A 20,344-nucleotide genomic window follows, 5' to 3' on the forward strand; every position below is an offset into this window, starting at 1 on the left:
TCCCCCCTCCCCCCACCCCACAACAGTCCCCGGAGTGTGATGTTCCCCTTCCTGTGTCCATGAGTTCTCATTGTTCAATTCCCACCTATGAGTGAGAACATGCGGTGTTTGGTTTTTTGTCCTTGCGATAGTTTACTGAGAATGATGTTTTCCAGTTTCATCCATGTCCCTACAAAGGACACGAACTCATCATTTTTTATGGCTGCATAGTATTCCATGGTGTATATGTGCCACATTTTCTTAATCCAGTCTATCGTTGTTGGACATTTGGGTTGGTTCCAACTCTTTGCTATTGTGAATAGTGCTGCAATAAACATACGAGATCACACCTAAAACTTCTAAGATGAATTCACGGTGAACAAATTAGGGGTTAGCAAATACATGGCCATTCCTGGGACTCCTCTATGAGCTATGGGAACTTTAAGTCTCCATTGGTGAATCATGATTATGACCTACTACTCAGCATGCTAGCTCATAACAGAATGAAAAGGAAAAAACAGATAGTGAATACCATAGCATCTCATAGAATAATTACTGAAAACTTTTGCTTCTGACTCACAGGCAAACATACATATATGTATGGGGAGCGTAAAAAAAAGTTTGATCACCACTACCTTAGAACACACTAGAATTTCAAGGAACCCCAAAACTCACTTCCTAGGAGATGCAGATGGGCAGGAAAGAAGAGAGCCTTTGACTCCCTTGAAATGGAATTTTTAGGGCAATCATGAGAGATCTGTAAAAGATGGGCTTTGAAATATGGACATAGAATAACGATATAATGATCATAATTTTGGTCAATATGTCTGTGTTAAGTCTAACTACCTTCAAATGACTCTAAGACAAAGTATAATTTGCTAACTAGATGACATGAAATCTTCACTGAATAAAACAGTCATTTTTTCCTTAATGACCATTTCTTCATAAACGCACTTGGGAAATATAAGAGTTAAGGCTCTGGAAAAAGGAATTTTTCTGACTTCATAAATAGAATCTGATATAAATCCTTTTTGTTTGTTAATTTAGAGATTTACATAATTTGAAATCCCTAATACAGTATATAATACATATGCCATAGTTTGCATTGCTATTTTCGGTTAAGAAAAGAAAAACCAACCTGAATTAAAGCACATGTGATTTCTAAACAATGAAACACCATGGTTTGGAAATGCTTGGATTAAAAGAAAAGTCCTAGTAGTAAGGCACAAAAGGATTAGGGAAAACAAGTTTGTCTTTTATAAACCTGACAATATCCTATCTTTAAAGAAATCCTCCTTTGAACCCTTCTAGATTATACCCTCAACACTCCACTGAAAACTGCTCATTAAGGTTACAGTGACCTCTGAATTGCCACGCACAAAGGATATTTTTCAGTACTCATATTGTATGAAGTGGACAGCGATTGACAAAGCTAAACATTCCCTCCATCTCTCTCTTTTTAAAGAGATGGGGTCTTGCTGTGTTGCCCAGACTAGCCTCAAACTCTAGGGCTCAAGCAATTTCTCTCGCCTCAGCCTCCTCAGTAGCTGGGACTACAGGCACGCACCACTGCCAGGTTCCACTCCATTCTTCTTGAACCTCTTCCTTCATGGGCTCCCGAATACCTCTTGCCTGATTTTCATCTCGTCTCTTTGCAGCTTCTCATACACAAAGCCTCAACTTCAAGATGTTCACTAATGATTTTTTTCAAAGCATGTCTCTAGGCTTCAGACCTACATTTTTTATTTTTATTTTTCTAAGACAGGGTCTTCCTCTGTTGCCCAGGCTGGAGTGCAGCATGCCACCACACTCAGCTAATATTTTGTATTTTTTTGTACAGATGGGTTTTTTGCCGTGTTGCCCAGACTGGTCTCAAACTCCTGGGCTCAAACAATCCACATGCCTTGGCCTCCCAAAGGGCTAGGAATACAGGTGTGAGCTACCTCACCTAGTCTCGGACCTACATGTTAAATTGCCTACTGAGCGTCTCCACCTGGTTGTCCCACAGCTAACTCGAAGTCAGCCTACTTAAAACAATAACTCATCATCTTTTCCCCAAACCATTCTTTCCTTTCCATATTCCTACTCCACTGTGGTAATGGCACCATTCTCTATCTAGCCCTGCTAGCCAGAAATGTAGGAATTATCATATATGCATTCTCCTTCCTGACTTTTAGTGTCAAAGCAATTTTAAAAATTTTACCTGTTCTTTCTTATTATCGACCCTCAAATCCATCATCATTGCTTCACTTCTATTGCTCCTACCTTATTTCAGGACCTGAGCTTTGTCTCCCAGAAATATTATAAATAATATTTTTGTTTAAAAAATAAATTTATTAAGATAAAATTCACATACCAAAAAATTTACCCATTTAAAACGTACAATTCCATGACTTTTTGCATATTCAGAGTTGTACATTTGTCACAAGTCGAGGTTTAAAACATTTTCATACCTCCAAAATAAACATCATGTCATCACCCTCCAATAATTCCAATTCTCCTACTGAAAGCAGAGGCCATTGGTAGCCTCTACTTTCAGTCTCTCAAATAAATTTGCCTATTCTCAACATCTCATATATGCAGAATCATATAAAACGTAGTGTTTGTGACTCATTTCATTCGCTTAGCATCTTTCCAAGGTACATCCACGTTGTAGCATACATCAATGCTTCATTCCTTTTTACTGCTCAGTAATATTCCTTATATGACTATAACGTTTTGGATGTGCTATGAATGGATGAGTTATCTCTTCATCACTTTATGAACATTTTGGTTGTTTCCACTTTTTTGGCTATTATGAACAATGTTCCTATATAGATTTGTGTAAAAGTTTTTGTGGCTTTGCTTTCAATTCTCTTGGCTATATACCTATAAATAGAATTGCTGGGTCATATGGTAACTATATATCTAATCTTTTGAGGAAGTGTCAGCTGTTTTCCAAGGCAGCTGCAGCATTTTGACATCCCAACCAGCAGTGTATAAGGGTCCCAATTTCTCTACATCCTTGCCAACACTCAACTTTTTGATTACAGCCATATTAGTGGGTGTGAAGTGGTATCTCCTCGTGGTTTTCATTTGAATTTCCCTGATGACTAATGGTGTTAAGTATCTTTTCATGTGCTAGCTGGCCATTTGTGTATCTTCTTTGGAGAAATATTCTCTTTGGAGAAATATTGATTCTAATTTTTCAGTTGGGTTACATTTTTATTGAGTTATAAAAATTATTGATATATTCTGAATACTCAATCTTTTTATTTTATTATACTTTAAGTTTTAGGGTACATGTGCACAACGTGTAGGTTAGTTACATATGTATACATGTGCCATGTTGGTGTGCTGCACCCATTAATTCGTCACTTAACATTAGGTATATCTCCTAATGCTGTCCCTCCCCTCTACCCCCACCCCACAGCAGGCCCTGGCGTGTGATGTTCCCCTTCCTGTGTCCATGTGTTCTCATTGTTCAATTCCCACCTATGAGTGAGAACATGCGGTGTTTAGTTTTTTGTCCTTGCGATAGTTTGCTGAGAATGATGGTTTCCAGCTTCATCCATGTCCCTACAAAGGACATGAACTTATCATTTTTTATGGCTGCATAGTATTCCACGGTGTGTATGTGCCACATTTTCTTAATCCAGTCTATCATTGTTGGACATCTGGATTGGTTCCAAGTCTTTGCTATGTGAATAGTGCCGCAATAAACATACGTGTGCATATGTCTTTATAGCAGCATGATTTATAATCCTTTAGGTGTATACCCAGTAATGTGATTGCTGGGTCAAATGGCTGAATACTCAATCTTTATCAGAGATATGATTTGCAAATTTCCTCTTCTCTAGATTGCCTTTTCATTTTCCTGATGATGTCCTTTAATACAACAAGTCTTAAGTTTTAAGGAAGTCCAGTTTATGTTTTTTATTTTGCTGCTCATACTTTTGGTTTCATATATAATAAACCACTATTAAATCCAAAGTCATGGCTGGCCACGGTGGCTCATGCCTGTAATCCCAGCACTGTGGGAGGCCGAGGCAAGGCAGATCACCTGAGGTCAGGAGCTCAAGACCAGCCTGGCCAACGTGGTGAAACCCCGTTCCCACTAAAAATAGAAAAATCAGTTGGGCATGGTGGCACACACCGTAATCCCAGCTACTCAGGAGACTGAAGCAGGAGAATTGCTTGAACCCGGGAGATAGAAATTGCAGTGAGCTGAGATCGTGCCATTGCACTCCAGCCTGGGCAACAGAGTGAGATTCCGTCTCAGAACAAAACAAAACAAATCCAAAGTCATGAAGATTTACCCCCTTTGTGTTCTTCAAAGAGCATCACAGTCTTAGCTCTTAAAGTTCATTTTTGTATATGATGTGAGATAGTGACCTGTGGTCTTGCTGCCAAAATGATCTTTCTTAAAAAGCAAACAACCAACAATTCTTACTCCATCATCACATAATTAGAATCTCTAATTGGATGTGTCATATCTACTGCAGTGATTCTTAACTTGTGGAATTACAGAATCTAATGAAAACTACAAACCCTTTCCACAGCACGTGTGTTCAGTGGATGCGGACATACAAGTGCATATACATACTAACACACATACACATATGTAATTTAAAGAGATTCACAATGGACTAAAGCCCATTCAAGGACTCTCAGACAAAAGAATAAAATATAAACCCTTGTGGACTCCCCTTTGCCATTCAATGTCCAACAGGAACTGCCCTAACCCATCATTTTAGCCTACTAGTCATCTGGTCTCCAACTCCCTTCCCACAGATTAGCATTAAAAACTCTCTGACCCTATCCAACGTGTCATGCTCATTATAATCAAATATCTTTGTACCTACATGTTATTCCTTCTGCTTGAAACACATATCTCCAGTTTACAACATTGTATTCAACATTAAATATAACTATGCAAATGTGTATGGCATATAGAAGGCATAATGTTTGCTAAATCTGAAAAAGGACATAGCAAATATATTTGGGAAAGCAGGTCTCCATATTTTATTTCTAGAAATTTGAGTGACTTAAATGACTGTGTTCTATATGTATTTTTTCCATTCAATAGCTGTTATTGGAAAGCCTCATATGTATGAAAACTATACAGCACAAATAAAACAATTTCAAAGAAATAATAAGCCTAAGGGAGAGCTAACTGTTGACAAAACTATCTTCTCTATGTTCTTATAAATTTAAGAAAATCACATTGACTGTAGTATCCATTTTAATAAAGTAATAATATAACATAGAAGAATTTATCTTAGAAAATACAATGTTCTATTTCTTCAAAAAATTCAACTAGAAAGGTCATTAAATTTTCACCTATATATATCTTTTCATTCCACTACATAAACTATCTTTTCTAGGTAACACTTTACAATGGATCAGTTTATTTATATTTTGTTAAAATTAACCTCTTTACAAATGTGTTGCCTCTATTTGTAATGTTCTGTGTGGAAGAAAATAAAGTGATACTACAAAGTCATATCGTAAGTAATGGTCATTCTAAACATGAAACATCCTATGTTTCTTATGCTTATTTTCCAATTAAAAAAAAAACAAAAAACTTCTGCCTAGGCTTGGTAACTCACACCTGTAATCCCAGCACTTTGAGAGGCCAAGGTGGGAAAATTGCTTGAGCCCAGGATTTTGAAACCAGCCAGGGCACATAGTGAGACCTCATCTCTATAAAAAAATCAAAAAATTAGCAGGGTGTAGTACTGCGTACCTGTTGTCCCAGCTACTCAGGAAGCTGAGGCAGGAGGACTGCTTGAGCCTGGGAGGTCGAGGCTGCAATGAGTCCTGATCGCACCACTGCACTCCTGCCTGGGTGTCAGAGAGAGACTGTCTCAATAAAGAAAAAAGAAAAAAACTTAGTTTCACAATGTAATTTTTTTACTGTGTAATTTTTTTAAAAGTATAGTGGACAAATGAAAATATTCAAACAGGCACATATGCACTACTTTTTAAAATTTATTTCTTTTTACCACTATACTTATTTCAACATATAAAAGAATGGTGTTCCCAGTACTTAAGCTATTTCCAATCAGACAATGTTTTACTCAACATTTATCCAAGTGCTGGCAATTGAAAAAAGAGAAGATCAGTGTGACTGGTTAATTAAGATTTCAAAGAAACTGCTGTTCCCTAGAGGGGTGGTTAATTTCTCATTTATAAGCCCATTTATAACTCTAGCTCTGAGGAATGGTCCGAATAAAATTCACAGTTAAGTAGGCCTTCAAATGCATACCAGCCATTAACATTTGGGCTGCCTGCTGCTAGCAAAATATTAATATTTGATGCCACAGCATTTTCATTTTATAAATCTCTTTCAGAGTCTTATGAAACAGCTTTCTTCATGTGTTAAACAGATTATGCTCAGATTTAATGGTTGGTTTTAGAATGACTTCAAAATAGCCTATAGCTACTAGGAAACTATACATTTTAGATTATTGGTCATATTATTTCCAATAACTGCAAGAGGATATACTATTTTTAGGACAAAGACAACTTATCATAGAATCCTCTGCTGGATCCTCAGTGGTGTTGGTGGCAGTAACAGTAAACACTTAACATATCACTTACCAGGTTGTCAGGTACTGTTCTAAGCACTTTATATGTGTTTTTTAATATTTTTAATAACCCAGTGAAGTTGTACACTTAGGGATCAAAAACGTATGGAAATTCTTCCATTGACTATATGTACATATTTATATTGACTATATATATAAAAATATATTTATATTGACTAAATTCTTCCATTGACTATACATATGACTGACTCTCAATATTTGTGTGTGTGTGTGTGTGTGTGTGTGTATTTTTTTCCCCCCCTAACAGACAGGGTCTCACTCTGTCACCCAGGCTGGAATGTAATGGTGCTATCATGGAGCTATCATAGCTCATTGTAACCTCTAACTCCTGGGCTTAAGGGGTTCTCCTTACCTCAGACTTCTAAAGTAGCTAGGACTATAGGTGCATGCCACAATGTCCAGCTAGTTTTTTTTTATTTTTTGTTAAGATGTGGTTATGCTGCCCAAGCTAGTCTTGAACTCCTGGCCTCAGGCAATCCTCCCACCTCGGCCTCCTAAAACGCTGGGATTACAGGCATGAGTCACTGCACCCAGCCAACAATATTCTTTACCGGTTTTCGTTCCTGAAGATAGCTCTGTTATTTAGCAACTAGATTTTTCTGCATAACCTTTACAGATCCATGAGAAGACATTTTCAACATCAGTGGTTAGAATTAATTTACACAATGAATCATAGGATGTTAAATCTGGAGAAAGCTTTAGAGATCTAGCTCAGTTTTAGCAGTGTGATCTATCAGGTGGGCTCTCAGAGAACCATACTTAAACATAAACAGCATAAATAAATAGGGAAAAAGTTATAAATATATGTAGGGAGACCCCCTGAAACTATTGCTATGAAATAAAAGATGAAATGCTTCTGATTATTGTAAATATAAAATTGCATGCAGGATTGTGTAAAGACAATGCCAGGTTGGACTGCCAGAATGAGCCAACAGCATGTGATGTGCTTCCCCCTGCAGAGAGCCTATGAATGGATGTGCAGTCAGGGAGGTTTCACATCACCAAGATTCCTATCACAGAAAATCAGATGTTCATAGCTCTGGGAATAGAATGTGACCCTTGTGGAGAGCCTATAAACGGACGCATGAGGGGCGCCTCTTCATACGGATAAGATAGGGCTATAAATGCCCTCATCTTGCCACGGCTCTTCTAGGCCTCTTTAGGGTTAAGGCATACTCCCTCCTGAGTATTTCTGGTCTAACCAGTTGTCTAGCTTCATGTCCTGTTTCTATGGATTGTTTGTAACCAGCTTTTGCTGCAACTGTTACCGTTGATTAATATCTTGCTAATCATAGGTTACGGAAAGACTGTGTTTCTGTTTTAAGGCTCTGTTAGAAATTACTGATGCACACACTATAATGTAAATTCTTATCTCTGTATACTGTACTTCTGCATACTGATGTTATGTTAAAGAATTACTTCATCCCCATGTGACCATCTCACCTCATAATCAAACGACCCTAAATCCCTCACTAACCTACCCCTGCCCTCACTAAACTTAATAATAAATGCTGGTATATCCAGTGCATTGGCAGCATCGCAGGACCAGAAGGCAATGACCCCCCTGGACCCAGCTTTCACTATCTTGTGTGTATTATTTCTAGACCTGCTGATCTGCCTGAGAACAGAGAGAGAGCCCCGCTGCATTGCGGGCTGCTGGCCAAATCCCACAATAAATACAGTAAACCATTTATAATGACTTTGGTGCTCAAATAAAATGTCTTTTAAATATGGATGTCTCTATACATCACAAACAAGGGAGCAATGCATTGTTATCCTTGGTTGTCAATGACAAAAATATCAGTAATATCTCTCAGCTGCATTTTCTTTTTTCAACAGTTTTCCCATCTATAAAATTTATATACAAGACCTTGCTTAAAACTTCCACATTTCACAACTGATAATGGATCTTTCAGATACACAAATCTGGGGATGGAATGAGGTTCCTTCTGGCTTCTTGCCTTCCATGAATAGGCAAAACTCAAGACTTCCCTCTAGTAGTCTCCATGGATAGAGCTGCTAAATAATTAGAAGGGTCAAAACAACAACTGAAATGATATGAACACTTTGGAAAACTGTATGTTTTTACCAAATATATTATCCAGGTAAAAAGTAATCCCATCTGGAAAAAACTATAAAAACTTTTAAAAGAGGCCGGGCGCGATGTCTCATGCCTATAATCCCAGCACTTTGGGAGGCCGAGGCGAGTGGATCACCTGAGGTCAAGAGTTCACGACCAGCCTAATGAACATGGAGATACCCCGTGTCTACTAAAAATACAAAATTAGCCGGGTGTGGTGGCGCATGCCTGTAATCCCAGCTACTCGGAAGGCTGAGGCAGGAGAATCGCTTGAACCCGGGAGGCGGAGGTTGCGGTGAGCCGAGATTGTGCCATTGCACTCCAGTCTGGGCAACAAGAGTGAGACTCTGTCTCAAAAACAAACTAACAAACAAACAAACTTTTCAAAGAAAGAGGCAGACAGATCTAAGAGAAAATCCAGTCTACTCTTCCTTCCACCTGATGAAAAGCTTCACTGATTTCTTAGGTACAATGAAGTCTGAGCCTTACACTATTTTCATCTGTTTGTGCCATTTAGGTATTAGGAAAAGTAAAATATGACCAAAAATTAAATGGCCAAACAATCAGTTGTTTGGTAATGATATCTAAGAAGAATATTCTAACAGTTGAGAAAAAGTGCCATATAAACGTGCATAATAATAACTACACAGTACTCTTTTTAAGTTAAAAAAAACATGCCATTTTAATATCTGATTGCTGTACTCACGGAAAAACAAAACTTGTACAATTTAAATATGGGCATATTCTTTGAAAAAATGGTACTGGTATCTCCCTTCTGTTTAAAGCTTCAATTTTTTCATCAATAGGAGAGACAAATTTCTGTCTGTTCCATCGAAGAATAAAAAGACTAGACTTAAGACCTAAGAATACTATGTTGACTTTCATTAAGAACAAGATCGATATGAGCCTTCAGACGTAAATCGATTAAAAAAAACTAAAAGGGATTTTAAAGTTTCTCATCAAAATGAGAGTGGAAAAACTAAAAAGGATGATGCTTTCTAATAGAGTCACCATCTTTCTTTTACACATATCAATATCTATTTTGTATTATATATCAGGAAATGTGTGGATATTTGCTAAAAATCAATTGTTTAATAAGGGCAATTCCATGAGAAAATGAGTTAAATCTATGGAATTTCTAATTATAGAATAATTGTAAAGAAAAGCAAATTTATTACTTTCAAGTTCTACCCAGTAACAGAAAGGTCCTGGGGGACCTGCTGTAATGATCCGATAAGGCTGCCCGTAATTAGCATGCCTCTTATGTGTATGTTAATCAGCATTCTCAACTACTGAAGGCTGGCTGCTCAGAGACATTTTGTTCTTTTAACTATTGAAAACATTCCCTTTCTAATCTTGTTCACATTATTATTTTGCATAGGCAATTAAATAGAATTCTGGTTCCAAAACTAAATTTCAGTTCAAGTACTGTTCACAATCCTTCTTTAATAGAGTTTAAATTAATGAGGTCTTTACTGGGTTTGGTTTTACTTTTTTCTAAATATTTCTCTATTAAGCACTTACTACTCTCAGCAACTTTATTTTTTTGCATTCAATAGTTTATTATGATAATTGAAGATAAAACAAGTTTGACACCAAGAATGGCCATTTCTTATGATTTCTACACATATCTACCACATTTCAGAAGCAGAAAGAAAAAAATCATAATCACTGTAAGGCAAAAATATACCATAACATAGTAATAGATCAAATCTCTCAAGGATAAGATTTTCAAAAGAAAAATCCCAATGCCTTGAAAAATACCTAACATAAAAATTGGTAAGCAACAATTATTAATATTTTTAAATCACAAAATACTTCTGTGTAAACCAAGGGCAAGGACCTTCTCTTATATAATCGCAATACAAATATCAAAACCAGAAAAACACTTAACGACTTTTGATGGTAACATTTTTTGAAGCCAGATTTAATTTCAAATGGTCTCTTGACACTGGAAAATAACATTAAAAGTTATATATATATACACACACACTAGTTATGTGTATATATATATATTTTTCATCTTTTTTGTTATTTTATTATTATTATACTTAAAGTTTTAGGGTACATGTGCACAATGTGCAAGTTTGTTACATATGTATACAGGTGCCATGTTGGTGTGCTGCACCCATTAACTCGTCATTTAGCATTAGGCATATCTCCTAATGCTATAGTTATGTATCTATATACACACATACATATAAACATATATAGTGTGTATATATGTCACACATATACACACATACATATATAGTGTGTATATATGTCACACATATACACACACATATATAGTGTGTATATAGATACATACTAAAGTCAATGATTTTAAAAATATACACACATATATAGTGTATACATAGATACACACACTAAAGTCAATGATTTTAAAAATACTGGCAAAGTGAAATAGCCACTAGCTTGGAATTCAAGAGGTTCTGCCTTTTCTACAGTTAACTAGATAAATGACTTTGGCAAAGTCGATTAATCCCTGGATCTGAGTTCACTTAACCACAAAATGAAGGAATTGGCTTAATTAATTGCCAGCATTTCTCCCAAGAGAGATGAGATGATTCTGCTATGATTCTGGATAGGGCTGCTAAATGAGAAAAATCACTGTTTGTTTTTAAACTCAAAGGTATAAGATCTTTAACTTACTTTCCTGCCTTAAATGTGGCTGCCAAAGTAGTAGAGCACGTTTCAACTTAGTGCATCCATTTTCTTGAGTTTCTAACATTTGACTTGAGAAATAAAGGCTTTTAAAACCATATGCTCTAAGATTAACGTATTTAAAAACGCAACGTTGGCCGGACGGGGTGGCTCACGCCTGCAGTCTCAGCACTTTGGGAGGCAGAGGAGGGCAGATAACAAGGTCAGGAGTTCGAGACCAGCCTGGCCAATACAGTGAAACCCCATCTCTACTAAAAATACAAAAATTAGCTGGGTGTGGTGGTGCATGCCTGTAGTCCTAGCTACTCAGGAGGCTGAGATAGAATTGCTTGAACCCGGAAAGCACAGGTTGCAGTGAGCCAAGATTGTGCCACTGCACTCCAGCCTGGGGTGACTGAGCAAGACTCCGTCCAAACAAACAAACAAACAAAAACAACATTTAGAGGCTTTAAAGAAAATTTCAAGATATAAGATGTTAACAAGAAAACAGGTCAAGCGTAATAACATTTAACATTTCTTCCTTAAGGAACTTTCACATTACTTCATGTAGTCTTCTCAACAAGATGGTGAGCTGTTATTTTCCAATTTTACAAAAAAAGGTCAAGTTCCAAGATGGTAGAAGGACTGGTCTTACTCCGTAGTCCATGTGAGACTTCTTACTTGACAGTCCATGCTCTATTAGACCATACGATCTCAAATGTCCATGTAAATCCCCTGCATTTCAGTTTGATTTAGCAGGGAATGTTTTTAAAAATGTTTCATTGTAAGCTGTCACTGTCCCATCAGATTAGGGAAGCAGAGCAAAACTTTGCCAAGAGTACAATATCAAAATTTCTTATATTTTATTTGTGAGGCGTTCCTAAAGAAAGATTTAGGATAACTTAAGTATTTGGGGCTGATCCTGAAAAAAATGATAAGAATTTCTGTTTGCAGCTAAAATGGAGCCACTGTGTTGAAGCAGTGTAAACATACTTTATAATTCATTTGGTTCCCAGCACTGAAACTATATAATTCGTAATGAATTTGTAGTTAATCACATTATTTCAAAATTTTATTGCCCTTTTGAGATTCTGCACAAATTTAGACTGTATAAGAAGCTCTTGTCTGAAGAGCTTTGGTATAGTATGTGACTTAGAAAGACCATATGATCTTGAAATCCTCTAGGAACAAGCATTTATATTGCATGCATACAACACTGATTATGAAACATAATTTATTTTTAAAATTTTTTTATTTTTAATTTCGTGGGTACACAGTAGATATATATATTTATGGGGTAATTGAGATGTTTTGGTACAGGCATGCAATGCACAATAATTACATCATGGAAAACTGGGTATCCATCCCCTCAAGCATTTATCCTTTCTGTTACAAACAATCCAATTATACTATTTTAGTTATTTTAAAGTGTACAATTAAATTATTATTGACTATAGTCTCTGCTGTGCTCCCAAATACTAGGTCTTATTCATTCTTTCTAACTATTTTTTTTGCCCATCCCCCCTCCCCCGCAACCCTGCCTCCCAAAACTACCCTTTCCAGCCTCTGGTAACTATCCTTCTATTCTCTATCTCTATGAGTTCAATTGTTTTGATTTTTAGATCTCAAAAATAAGTGAGAACCTGTGATGCTTGTATTTCTGTGTCTGGCTTGTTTTACTTAACATAATGATCTCCAGTTCCATCCATGTTGTTGCAAATGACTGGATCTCCTTCTTTTTATGTCTGACTAGTATTCCGTTGTGGAAATGTACAACATTTTCTTTCTCCATTCATCTGCTCATGCACACTTAGGTTGCTTCTAAATCTTAGCTATTGTAAACAGTATTGCAACAAACATGGAAGTGCAGGTATCTCTTCCATATACTCATTTCCTTTCTTTTGGGTATATACCCAGCAGTGGAATTGGTGGATCATATGGTAGCTAAATTTTTAGTTTTTTGAGGAATCTCTAAACTCTTCTCCATGGTGGCTCTACTAATTTTGTACACCAACAGTGTACAAGGGTTCTCTTTTCTCCACATCCTTGCTAGCATTGGGTATTGCCTGACTTTTTTATAAAAGCCATTTTAACTGGGATGAGATGAAATCTCACTATAGTTTTTTTGTCTTTTTATTTATTTTTTATAATTTCAACTTTTATTTTAGATTCAGAAGGTACATGTGTAGGTTTGTTACATGAGTATATTGCACGATGCTGAGATTTGGGGTATGATTAATCCCATAATCTAGGTAGTAAGCATAGTACCTAACAGTTCATTTTCAATCTTTACTCACCTCCCCTCTTCCCCTCTCCAGCAGTCCCCAGTGTCTATTGTTGCCATATTTATGTTCATGTGTACCAAATGTTTAGCTCCCACTTATAAGTGAAAACACACAGTGGTAGGTTTTCTATGCCTGTGTTAATTTGCTTAGGATAATGCAAATACAATCTCTTTAACCACTAGTCACTAAGATATAAAGCTCTGTGGTCACTCAACCTGTCCAGCATAGAGGCAAAATAAAAACCCAGTCTATCTGAAAACCACCCTGCATCACCGTTATACCTCTATGCATAGTGATGATGACAGAACTGTTTGCTTTAGAAAGTACTTAAGTTGAGAATACCTATGAATATATAATGCTGGTAACCTCTTATCAGTTCCAGCCAATACTTTAGAATTGCCTGTCAACAACTGGTCAACTGGTATAATTTCAACATCTTTTTGTTATTGCTCAAAATAAAAATCATAAAATAACATGCAGCATCTAAAAGCACATTTACCTTGTATCAATGATTTTACAGAATTCACTTCATTCCATAATAGCTACACAGGTTCTTAACTTAAAGTTAGATATCATTTTTTCCCAAAAGCCATTTATACATCATTGCTCTTGATAATTAAACAAACTACCCTTCAACTTCTTTCCTTATCTGCCAAGGTTACTTTTCTCAAAATTAGAGATATTTATGCAAAGCAAAAAGAAATGCAAACAATCTTGCCTAGCAGAAGGCAGAAGAAGCAGAGCTTTCAAACTTCTCTACTTCGTTGATTTTTACTCAAGAAAGCTGAGAAAATATACCACTGGATTCCTGAATCCATCTCTGAACATGTGCCTAACTTCAGTAAATTTGGCTTTCTGAGCTACAACACAAGAGTTAGATCTTTACAATTCCTTATAAAAACTGGTGGGCATCTGAGAGTAGCGAAGGTAAAGAGTATACACTGTGGATGAGAGTGCCCTCTGATCTTTGTTAGTAAGGATTCGTGTCAGGTGAAAAAGTAAGAGGAAACCCCAGAGAGCAGCTTATTTTTCTTTCTAATGTAAATGCCCAAAGGTTGGCAGTACAGGATTGGTGTGGATGCTGTTTTCCAAGTTCCATAGAGATCCAGGTCCCTCCCTGCTTTATGCTCTATCATTCTAGTGTTGCAGCCCTGGCCTTCATGATCTAAGATGAGCTATGACTGTCACATGTCTGTAACAGGAGGAAGGCAGAATAAGGAAGGGAAGAAGGTCAGATGGTACAAGCCAACTCTCAAAGTTCTCCAAAATTATTCACAACTCTTTTTTTGAGGGGTGGGTGGGGTACACAATACAGTCATACTTCACTGCAAAGGAGATTAAGAAATGTGGTTTTTCACTTGGAGTCATCACGTGCCCAGATGAAAATGCTATTACTATGGGGAAAAGGTGAGAAACGATTTGGGGATACTAGCTGTCTCTACCACACTATCTGTGTGACCGTAACCACTTTATGTCCTTGATTTCTCATCTATAAAATGGAGACAATAATAGAATCTTCCATTATAAGGTTACTGTGAACATGAAATGGTAGTAATCAACATAGAGAGGTTAGCAAAGTGCCTGGCATACAATTAAATACCCAACACATATAAACATTTTTCTTCAGATTTTTTTCTCTTACTAATTTCCTTCTAATTGTTAAAAATTGTATAAGCAATTTTGTTCCCTTTTGTTTATCTATTCTTTTCCAAATCCCAAATTATCTGCATAGTGTAAACAGATCTTTTCAAATCACTGCTTTCAGCAAGGCCCCTCTTCTTATTAATGTTCCTGCCAAAATACACGAACATGTACACACACTTACACAAACACACAAATACACACACACACACATTCTCTCTTTCTCTCAAATAAAACTTTAGTGGCATCCCGCTGCCTAAATTCAAGTGCACACTCCTATTTTAAAGGTATGCCATAATCACTTACAATTCCTCTTTATTTCCCTAATACCTTTCCAAAGGTGTCACCCACTATGAGCCAATGTGGATAATGCTAATGGTAACAATGACAAAAAATGGTAACCACCAAAAGTATTAAATTAATAGAGGCTATCACTGTTTGAAAGCTTTTTTCATTGCCAGGTAACATGCCAAGTGTCTTACTCATTTTAATTCTCATAATAATCCTTTGATGTTATCATCATTATTATCCTGATACCGTCTATATGTTTGTTCCCTCCAAATCTCATGTTAAAATATAATCTCCAGTGTTGGGGTGGGGCCTAGTGGGAGGTACTGGGTCATGGGGGCAGACCCTCTTAAATGGCTTAGCACCATCCCTTTGGTGATCAGTGATTTCTCACTCATCTAGGTTCACAGATCTGGCTGTTTGAAAGAGTGTGGTGCCTCTCCACCCTGCTTGCTCTCTTTCATCATGTGATGCATTGGCTCCCCTTCACCTTCTGCCATGACTGAAAGCTTCCTGGGGTCCTCACCAGAAGCAGATGATGGTGCTATGCTTCATATACAGCCTCCCGGATCATGTGACAAAATAAACGTACTTTCTTTATAAATTACTCAGTTTCAGGTATTCCTTTATATCAACGCAAGAATGAATTAACACATATCCACATATTATAGATGATGATTAAAGCTTAGAAAGATTATATTCCAAGTCAAACAGTAAATATATGGCAATGCTGAGACTGGAGCACAGGTCTGTTGGTCTCAAAAGCTATGTGTTCAACGAGTGTGACATCTTTCTTATTGTAAAAACATGCCATCTGCTTTCTCTCTACATTTACCTTAAAATTCTTTTTCTAATCAAATCCTGCAGAGTTGCATTAAGGTCTGCCTCATTTGTGATCTCTACTATGAAGCTCTCATCAACTAATAATAATGATAGCAAACAGCCAAATAGCACTTATACTGTTATAATACTACATTGTTGTTAAGACACATATACTCTTTAATCCTCAAAACAACCCCTATAACTTAGACCATAATTATCCTCATTTAAAACTGCTAAGCTGTATTACTACTAATTCATCTTCCATAATTCATTTCCCCTCTAACAAAATATACTCTTCCTGTATCCCTTATTTAGATATTAAATCACAGCCTTTTATTATGAAACCATTTTATAAATTAAAATATAAGGCACGAGATAAATGGTGAATCCAAATGTGATCTTTATAAATTACCCAGTTTCAGGTATTCCTTTATATCAACGCAAGAATGAATTAACACATATCCACATATTATAGATTACGATTAAAGCTTAGAAAGATTATATTCCAAGTCAAACAGTAAATATATGGCAGTGCTGAGTGAGACTGGAGCACAGGTCCATATATATATATGTATATATATGTATGTATATATCTATACATATAACTGAATAATATTCAGACATAAAAAGAAATTAAATTTTGACATATGCCACAACATGGATGGACCTGGAAAACATTATGCTTAGTGAAATAAGGCAGATATAGAAGGAAAATAATGTATAAATGTACCTATATGAAGTACTTAGAATAGACAAATTTCATAAAGACAGAAAGTAGGGTAGGTTACCAGGGGCTGTGGGGAGAGGTGGAAGGGTGGGAGTTATTGTTTAATGGGCATAGATTTGTTGGGGATAATGATAAAGTGTTGGATATAGATAGTGGTAATGGTTATACAACACTGTTAACATATTTAATGTCACTGAATTATACACTTATCAGTGTATAATATGTATACACAGAGTATAATGATAAATATTATGTTTTACCACAATAAAAAATATCAGGTACATTACATTATAGTCATACTTCATAGACTTTTGAAGGCTGATGAAGCTCTTCTGGGACTGGGAGATGCTAGAAAATTTTCTACATAGTTGTTTCATACTCTTTTCAAACCTGTGGCCAATAGCAAATGAAAACTATCATAGCTGTAAAACACCTAAACAATAAATCCACTAACCATGCCTTGCTTTCCCAACATGATCAATAGTGCCTTCAGGAAAAAATTCTTGCACATACACACAAAAGACTCTTAGTAAGGTCTTCTTTAATTAAACTCTATGTTCAAGGCCTCGCAAAGACTCAAATATGTATGGAATTTTTGCAATTACTTCAACAGGTATTCAAGGACAAGTCTATAATCTCCATTTTATAAATGAAGAATATAAGGCATAAAGAGAAGAAGTGATACTGTCTCAGTCACTCTGTAAGTATACGCTGAAAGCTATGGTTCCTTGCCTAACAGGGAATCGTAAGTTGCTGGATTATGCAGTCTTAAAAAATGCCACAAAACATCAACCATGACACTCATTCTATCAGAGACTAAAGCAGAGCAGGGTGAATAACAATTACCACCAGAAGTTCTCCTCCACCTTTCCTCCCTATAGCATCCACCAAGCTCTCCAAATTAAAAGAAAAAACAAAACAAAAAAAAACTCATTGTAGGTGAAAGTATAGCTCTCCAGCCAGATCATTCTCCGTCTCCCACCCCTCACTTCCTCTCCAGTTACTGACAAACGGCAAATTGGAATTTCTTCTCTTGCTCTCTGCTTAACTTCTATTGGTGATACAAATAGCTAACAACAATGAAATTACCAAAAGCTTGACACTACAGAAAAAAGACGCAATAAAAAGTAAAGTATTAGCCTGGGCAACATGGTAAAACCTAATTTCTACAAAAATTAGCTGGATGTGGTGGTGTGTGCCTGTGGTCCCAGTTACTTGGGGAGCTGAGGTGGGAATATCACTTGAGGCCGGGAGGTCAAGGCTGCAGTGAGCAAGATATTGCCACTGCACTCCAGACTGGGCAACAGAACCAGATCCTGTCACAAAAAAAAAAAAAAGTAAAGGATTCACCAGCTGTATCACTGAGATATCTTTGTATTTTTTGGAATGAATTGTAAAGAAATTTATCCTAATCAGGAATGAGAAATTATTAATATAATGTTATACCATAAATCAACACTTACCTGTCTGAAAACATTTATTGCATTTTGCATTTATTCAACAACTAAAGAAAGTTCAATTTTTAGATACACATGGAAAAGAATTCTACCAAAAGCAGCCAAATCTTCACCACATTTTTCATGTAGTGAATGGATCTGATCAGCTTCCTGAAGGATATCATTCCCCCAACCTCTTTTTTTTTTTTTTTTTCAACTGTAGCACTTTATCTGCCTCAGAAATAATCTGTGCCCAGGTTCCCAATGCAAAACAACCAAGACATGGGGAAATGAACCTTGGTATAATTTCTTCAATTGTGACTGGTGTTTAAGCTATACAAACCAGCACAACTTTGTTTGGTATTTAAAATTTAACTTCAGATGTGCTAGGAAAATTCCAAACTGTGTCAAGTCCAGATAATGAAAACCTTATAAATATTATGACAATCAGCTTAATATTAACATACATAAAGGAAATCAGGGGATAACATAAGAGAAAGTAGAAGCCAAGATAAGCTACAGACAGGGGTCATAAAAGAAGAAGAAAGTAACTAGTTAAACAAAAAAACAAGTGGGGCAATTAGCTGGAAACCAAGAAAGCAGAGAATACTGCAATGAAGTTATTGATAATTAAAATCTAAGGAAGCAAAACCCCTCTATTGGGAATAGATGATATAGTATGTCAATGTACAGCTGCGTATATTAATTAAGTGGAGTGAAAGCAGGGAGATATGGGGAAAGCCACGTTTCATTGCACAGGTGTCTTAAGCGCAGAAGACATCTGTTACATTAGAATAAAATTGATTCCAGCCCCAGCTCTTTTACGTTCTCATGCATAAAACACTCATGACTTTAGAAAACTCACATATCCCACCAAACCCATCCCATCTAATAATCCCTTCTTCTAATCTATTAAACCACGAATCCCCCATTAAATGTGACCTCTATCTTCAAAGCATACTGCCTACATACTCTATAACAAATGCTCTCTGTCCTTTTAAAAAGAATTATTAAATTTATGGCAAATATTTGATATTCTAGGAGAAAATGATCACAATACTCAAGAAGATACATAGCATGATATTATAAAATAACTTTTTTCGGGGGGGGGATGTTGTATTTGGGAACTAGAAGACAGTTAATCCTTGGTATGTGTTCAGGGTGGCCCACCTTATTCAGGTATACTACTTTTAAAACAATTTTCCTATCCACAGGATCTAGAGAATTCTAAAAATATTAAATAAGTTTTTTTCTCCTCTAATTTTACATATATTTCACCTCTCTGAAGTTGACATCTCTAAGCCAGCAAAATGCTTTCCAAGGCACTTGAGCCGCCTGAAATCCAACCAGAGTCCCTGAATTACTCTATCTATTCTGCCCAGGGGATCTGAGGTGTTTCAAACAAGCAGGAAAAAGAGTACAAGAAGCAGAATAAGAGTCATTGAAAACATTAGAATCAGACACAGTCAAGTTTAACCCTGGCAGGCTACTATGCCAGATGTGTGATCTGAAAAAGTTACTTGTCTTCTCTGTGTTTCACTATATATAGTTGTAAAATGGTGATAATAATAGTTGTATCTCGTGGGTTGCTGTGAGGATTAAACAAAGCAACACATGTGAAGCACCTGGTAGAGTAGCTGATACCCTAAATGGTTAATAAATATTAACTGCATACAAAGGAGTTCAATAATTAGTTGCAAGCTGATCAATCATAATATATGTGACAGATCTAACAGAACCAGTATGTCTCAGGGAAAAAAAATGGGAATAAAAATTTTGTCTTGAGATTTACCAATCTTCTGTTTTTGGTTTTCCAAAAAGAAAAATAAGGAAATGATAACTGTTAG

The 20,344-nt window shown here is 36.3% G+C and overlaps 1 protein-coding gene across 3 annotated transcripts in view; it reads right to left on the minus strand.

The window, feature by feature from the left end:
- The window catches only part of LOC116473207 (rab GTPase-activating protein 1-like), a 435,590-nt gene that overhangs the window by 87,113 nt on the left and 328,133 nt on the right, over positions 1-20,344 (minus strand). The window contains exon 11 of one of the 3 annotated variants that reach the window (XM_058443070.1): positions 5,645-5,823. The exons of the other annotated variants lie outside the window; for them this stretch is intronic. Coding sequence (XP_058299053.1) covers positions 5,665-5,823 — 159 coding nt within the window. The 3' untranslated portion in view covers positions 5,645-5,664. Of the gene's footprint in view, positions 1-5,644; positions 5,824-20,344 lie in introns of those variants that run through there. 3 annotated transcript variants of the gene reach the window in all.

This window comes from Hylobates moloch, unplaced genomic scaffold, assembly GCF_009828535.3.
Source record: "Hylobates moloch isolate HMO894 unplaced genomic scaffold, HMol_V3 SCAFFOLD_8, whole genome shotgun sequence".
In the NCBI taxonomy this organism is placed as follows: domain Eukaryota; kingdom Metazoa; phylum Chordata; class Mammalia; order Primates; family Hylobatidae; genus Hylobates; species Hylobates moloch.